This window comes from Bison bison, unplaced genomic scaffold (genome assembly GCF_000754665.1).
Source record: "Bison bison bison isolate TAMUID 2011002044 unplaced genomic scaffold, Bison_UMD1.0 scf7180017864383, whole genome shotgun sequence".
Classification (NCBI taxonomy): domain Eukaryota; kingdom Metazoa; phylum Chordata; class Mammalia; order Artiodactyla; family Bovidae; genus Bison; species Bison bison.
Genome location: NW_011494955.1, coordinates 7,928,741 through 7,934,796, shown reverse-complemented (window position 1 = coordinate 7,934,796; position 6,056 = coordinate 7,928,741). Strand labels below are relative to the sequence as shown.

Genomic DNA, 6,056 nt, shown 5'->3' with positions numbered 1-6,056 from the left:
TCTCCTTACCCCTCCGCAGGGTCAGCGTGCTGGTGGGGGCGCCCAAGGCTAACACCAGCCAGCCGGGAGTGCTGCAGGGCGGTGCCGTCTACCTCTGCCCCTGGGGCACCAGCCCGGCACTGTGCACCCCCATTGAATTTGACAGCAAAGGTAACCCGCTTCGCAGGTCGGGAAGGGACTAAAGGGCGGGACTGAGGCTGGGGGGCGGGGCCCAGGCGGGATCGGGAGCGCCGGGCGGAGCCTAACCAGTTCCAGGGCCACGTGCTCCCGGGCTCTGGGACTCCAGCTCAGCGCAGCAGCGGTGCAGCGGCTCCCCGTGGCACTCACACCACGTTCCCAGTCCAGCCCAGCCCAAGGAGGGCGGGCATGATTCAGAAACATGTGGCTCTCATTTTCCCTGAATCACCCACACTCTGGGAGGCCAGGGCAGTAACACAGACAAAGACAGGGAGAGTCACAGAACCTATTCCAATTCTTTTAACTAAGCACTGACTAAGTGATAATGCATACCAGGCTCTGTGCTGTGTGCTGCAGGGGATTGAAACATGATTAAGCCACCGACCTCAAGGAGCTTAAGGTCCCAAGTAGATGCAGAGATGGACTAAGGGAGACAGGCTGAGAAATAGTAATAACGGCTAACACTTGAAGAACACTTGCTATGCACTGGGCACTGTTGTTGGCACTTTACACGTATTAACGCGCTTCATCCTTTGAATGAGGGCATGAGGGATTATTATCCCCATTTTATAGGAAATGGGTTAAGTAACTTGTCTAAGGTCACACAGCTAGTAAAAGGTGGAGCATGGACATGAACTTGAGCAGTCTGGCTCCATAGATCAACTGGAGTAAGGGGACAAAAGAGGAGAGCATCAAAAGACAGAGACAGTAGGGGAGGGGTGGTGTAAGAGCACAAAACCAATTGATCTTTTTTTAAGTATATATTTATTTATGTGGCTGCATCCAGTCTTCATTGTGGCATTCGGGTAGATCTTTCATCGAGGCACACAGACACTCTAGTTGTGGTGCACAGGCTTAGTTGCTCTGAAGTGTGTGAGATCGTAGTTCCCTGACCAGGGATGGAACCCATGTCCCCTGCATTGTAAAGTGGATTCTTCACCACTGGACCACCAGGGAAGTCCCTGATTATTATTATTATTTTAATCTGAAAGACAGATGAGAAGCAAAGGAACAAGAAAGGCTGTCTTAAGAAAGGCAGAGAGGGCTTGGAAGGATATAGACAGACAGACAGATGTATGAACACGTACACACACATAGACATAGGGCAGAGATCCAGAGCTGTAAGAAAGGTCAAGGTCATAGAACAGATGCTAAGACATAAGCCCAGGTGTAGACAGAAGTGTACCCAGAGGGTTGCCCTCTCAGGAAATAGGCATTCTTCCCCACCTTATCACAAGCATCCTTGTCCCAGCTGGGTGAGGAGGCAAGCACATCAGGGGACTGCAACTCTAGAAACCCCAGGTTCTGTGTGTGTGCACGTGTGCATATGTGCACACATGCGTGTATGTGCACACGTGCAGCACAAGATGAGTCAGGCCACAACAAGCAGATTGTAAAGACCCTTCCTCACTTTCCCTCCCGTGAGTCATGGGCTCAGGGCTTGCAAATGCCGAGGTACCCCCAGGCTGAGGGCAGGGGCTGCTCTAAGGCTCGGCTGCCCACAGCTGGCATGACCCCACTTTCTCACTTCCCCAAGGCTCTCGGATCTTCGAGTCCTCAACGTCCAGCTCAGAGGGAGAGGAGCCTGTGGAATACAAGTCCCTGCAGTGGTTTGGAGCAACAGTGCGAGCCCATGGCTCCTCCATCCTGGTGAGCGCCCAGCGGGCTGAGTGCTGTGATGGGCAGGAGGGGTAGTGGTTGGGGATAACAGCACAGTGAGGAGGGAGGGAAGAGAGGCCCTGGTGGACTAAACCTGGCGCCGCCTCCTCCTGGGCCCTCCCAGGCCTGTGCTCCCCTCTACAGCTGGCGCACTGAGAAGGAGCCGCAGAGTGATCCCGTGGGCACCTGCTACCTCTCCACAGGCAACTTCACCCAGATTCTGGAGTATGCACCCTGCCGCTCAGGTAGTGCAGGGGTGGCGTGAGTCCCCACAGTCCCGCACCCCAACAGCCTTGATAGCCCACTGTCTGGCCCAGGGAGGTCCCTCTCCCCCTGCCTTCCCCAAACTCTCTGCTCTCTGCTGCCTGACCCTTCCCACACCTTCTCCTCTTGCAGATTTCAGCCAAGAAGCAGGACAGGGTTACTGCCAAGGGGGCTTCAGTGCTGAGTTCACCAAGGTGAGAGGGGATCTGGGAGGAACCTGGCTGTGGGTGGTGGATGCAGGGGAATCAGGACCAAATGCAGACTCACCTTCTTCCTCTGCACAGACGGGGCGTGTGGTCCTGGGTGGACCAGGGAGCTATTTCTGGCAAGGTAAGTCCTTCCTCCATTGTCCCTGTGTCCGTCTCCCGCACCCGGCCTCTCATCCCTCTCTCAGCCCAAGATCACCATCCTTCCTTCCTCTGCCCCTGTCCCGGTACTCCTCTTCCTGTCCTCTGAGACTTACCCGTCCTCTCCCACCACCCTCCAAAAGCTTCCCCCGGGGGAACCAGACTCCTGAATATCTCCCCGTCAGCCCCCAGTGCCCCACTCCCTGCCACCTCCTCCTCTAGCCATCCCCTCCTTATCCCCTTCTCCAGGCCAGATCCTGTCCGCCACCCAGGAGCAGATTGCAGAATCCTATTATCCCGGGTACCTGATCAACCCAGTTCGGGGGCAGCTGCAGACTCGCCAGGCCAGTTCCATCTATGATGACAGCTACCTGGGTGAGTGCGCAAGTGGATGGGAGCTGCAGAGGGAGAACCTCGGGGGGGCCCCTGTCCTCACTCACCCCTCGCCTCCCTTCTCCCACCCAGGCATCCCCAGCCCCCCGCCCCATGTGTCATGGGTCATGGCTGACTATGAAGGCTCAGTAGGGGTGGGGAAGGGATGGGCCAGGACAGAGTGGTCCCCAAAGCAAGAAACCTAATATCCATCCACCTGTCCCCCAGGATACTCTGTGGCTGTGGGTGAATTCAGTGGTGATGATAGAGAAGGTGAGTGTGTCCCGGCTGGGGCCAAGGGAGGGGGCAGATGGAGACCCCAGATCTGGAGCCCCAAGGACTGAGACATTTTTGTCTGACTCCCCTTCCCCTACCCTTAGCCTGCAACCTTCTCTTCCCTTTCCAGACTTCGTTGCTGGTGTGCCCAAAGGGAACCTCACCTACGGCTATGTAAGGCCCAGCCTGACCCTCCCTCCCCTCACCCCCCTCCCCTGCCTAATCACAAAGAACCATGCATGATGATTTGGGAGGGCTCAAAAGGTGGACCAGAACACAGGCTCTTGGGTAAGACCAGGGTTCAAGTTCTGGCACTTACTCTGGATGAATCTGTGATTTATTCCTATCCCACTTCATTCCGTAAAAATCTGAGTCTGCTTAACCTCTCTGAGCCTCACTCTTCTCTGAATAATGGGATAATAATAGTTCTGACCTCACAAGGCTCTTGTAAGGATGAAGTGAGATAAGGCACGTGAAAGTACTTAGTGAACTCTTAGGCAGGGTACAACTGTAGTTGTTATTATTAGACCATGGCGAGTGCTTTAAAAAGGATATAGATAAGAATGCCATAGGAGTCCATTCAATTACCAACATTTATTAGGGCAAGGTATGAGACAAGAAGATGAATAAGACATCACACCCCATCTTGTACGGCTTCTAATCAAGTATGTAAGATAAGACATACATATGATGGTAATCTAGCGTGCAGCTCCTATGCATAAGCCCCTCAGTGCATCGGGCACTGTCCACTCATGATTTCTATTCTTCCCAACAAGCTTATCGGGGGAGATATTACCAGTCACATTTTACACATGAGAAAGCTGAGACTCGAAGAGACCAAGTAAGTTGTTTAAGATCACCCAGTTAGTAAGTGGCTAGAGATTTAAAACCAGACCTGTCTTATTCCAAAGTCAGCATTCTTTCTGCACTAACATAAATTTCAGGAAAGTGGTTAAGATGATACAGCAGTTTAGGGGGAGTAAGATCCTCCTTTCTAGGGTGGGGATGAATCAGAAAAGGTTCTATGAAAGACCAGAGGAGATGAGGAAAGACAGCATCCTAGACAGGAGCATGAGAAAGGTGTGGAAGGAAAGGGAAACAGTTCAGGCCAGTTCAGCATGGGCTGACTGACAGTAGAGAGACTAAAAAGAGATTGGGGGATTCCTTGGTGCTCCAGTCATTATGAATCCATGCTTTCAGTGCAAGGGGTCTGGGTTCAGTCCCTGAATGTAAGGGAACTAGATCCCTTAGGTCACAACTAAAGATCCTGCATGCCACAACTAAGACCCAGAACAGCCAAATAAACAAAAAGAGAGGCTGGGCAAAAACAGATAGGTTGGGTCCAGATTCTCCAGGGCCTCAGAGGACCAGCCAGTAAGCCGAGATTGGGCCGTGGCTGCGGGGAACCACCACGATTTTCCAAGCCAGCAGTGTCCCTCCTAGACCAGCTCTAGGGTGATCCGTCTCGGTGCCATGGGGAAGGGCACTGGGGGGAAGGGAATGTCCAAGGGAGGGGGAGACCAGGGCTTTCTCCAGCATTCCTTGGGGAGGGCGCACAGCAGAGGAACAACAGCAAGACTGGGGAAGAGAATGAGGAGTCAAGAGACCCGTAGAGCCCATCACTAAGGGGTGACATGGGGGAGACGTGAGTGTATGTGGTTTGGGAGGGCTGGGGCATGAGGTTTCAATCATTCAGCTAATAATTAGTGAGTGTCTGCTCTCACCAAGCATGACTTTAAGCTCTGGGGAGAAGGCAAAGAACAAAACAGCTCCTGCCTTCACTGATCTCACATTCTAGTAGCTAGATCAGATGCACAACAGACAGATAAGTATGGAATGTCAGGAGTGGTTGATAGGTGACATGGAGGAAAATAAGGAAGTCCACCTGAGATGGCGCTACCAGTATAGAGATAAGACTATGGCGAAGGCAAAGCAAAGAAGGGAATTACCCGACATGTGGTCTGTGTCTCCAAGGAATGACTGCCCCTGGGTATCCTGCACTCATTTGTCCTTCATCCGAGTCTGGGACCAATGGGTGTATCTCCTCATCCCCAGGTCACCATCCTTAATGGCTCAGACATCCGGTCCCTCTACAACTTTTCAGGGGAACAGGTGAGGACACCCCCTCTACAACCCAGCTTGGCCCTCGGCCAACCAAGCCCTGGCCCTGAGTCATAAGCTCAGCCCAACTTCTCAGGCTCCCTGGAGTCCATGACTTCCCCCCACAGCCCTTGTTGATTGACTCCCCTGTACTGACCTGCTGCCGCTCTGTTCCCCCGCCAGATGGCCTCCTACTTTGGCTACGCAGTGGCTGCCACAGACATCAACGGGGATGGGTGAGTAGTGAGGAAGGCACAGTGGTGCCCTCCCCAAGGGCGAGGAGTAGGGGTGGGACAGAAAAGTGCAAGGAGAGTTCCTCCCTGGATTCTCCTCCTGCCTGCATACCCTCGGCCCAGGGGCGAGGAGAGAGCTGAGTGCCAAAGGCCAGAAGATCTCAGGTGTCTCCTTTGGGTGGGAAAGAGCCGGGAATCCAGGGTGCTTGGGCTTTTCTGGCACTGGGACTGAGGAGGGGACGGGGAAGGGCAGGGTCTCAGGATGCCAGTGTTTCCCCCATCCTCAGGCTGGACGACTTGCTGGTAGGGGCGCCCCTGCTCATGGAGCGGACAGCCGACGGGCGGCCGCAGGAGGTGGGCAGGGTCTATATCTACCTGCAGCGCCTGGCTGGCATGGAGCCCACGCCCACCCTGACCCTCACTGGCCAGGATGAGTTTGGCCGGTTCGGCAGCTCCCTGACCCCCCTGGGGGACCTAGACCAGGATGGCTACAATGGTAAGCACTGTATGGGCTCGAGTGGCTGAGGAGGAGCCAGGGGCCTGAGTCAGAAGGGATCTGGGGAGAGGTGACTGTCAGATAAGATAACCAAGACCTCCCAGCGTCTCCTGGAGGATTTTAATCCCAATG

The 6,056-nt window shown here is 54.2% G+C and overlaps 1 protein-coding gene across 1 annotated transcript in view; it reads left to right on the top strand.

Annotated features, from left to right (window-relative positions):
* Positions 1 to 6,056, top strand: part of ITGA5 (integrin, alpha 5 (fibronectin receptor, alpha polypeptide)) — a 21,031-nt gene that overhangs the window by 6,550 nt on the left and 8,425 nt on the right. Inside the window, exons 2-12 of the mRNA XM_010857983.1 lie at positions 20 to 150; positions 1,715 to 1,827; positions 1,961 to 2,081; positions 2,233 to 2,294; positions 2,385 to 2,430; positions 2,697 to 2,822; positions 3,048 to 3,092; positions 3,226 to 3,269; positions 5,151 to 5,207; positions 5,379 to 5,431; positions 5,716 to 5,924. Of these exons, the coding sequence (XP_010856285.1) occupies positions 20 to 150; positions 1,715 to 1,827; positions 1,961 to 2,081; positions 2,233 to 2,294; positions 2,385 to 2,430; positions 2,697 to 2,822; positions 3,048 to 3,092; positions 3,226 to 3,269; positions 5,151 to 5,207; positions 5,379 to 5,431; positions 5,716 to 5,924 (1,007 nt within the window). The remainder of the gene's footprint in view (positions 1 to 19; positions 151 to 1,714; positions 1,828 to 1,960; positions 2,082 to 2,232; positions 2,295 to 2,384; positions 2,431 to 2,696; positions 2,823 to 3,047; positions 3,093 to 3,225; positions 3,270 to 5,150; positions 5,208 to 5,378; positions 5,432 to 5,715; positions 5,925 to 6,056) is intronic.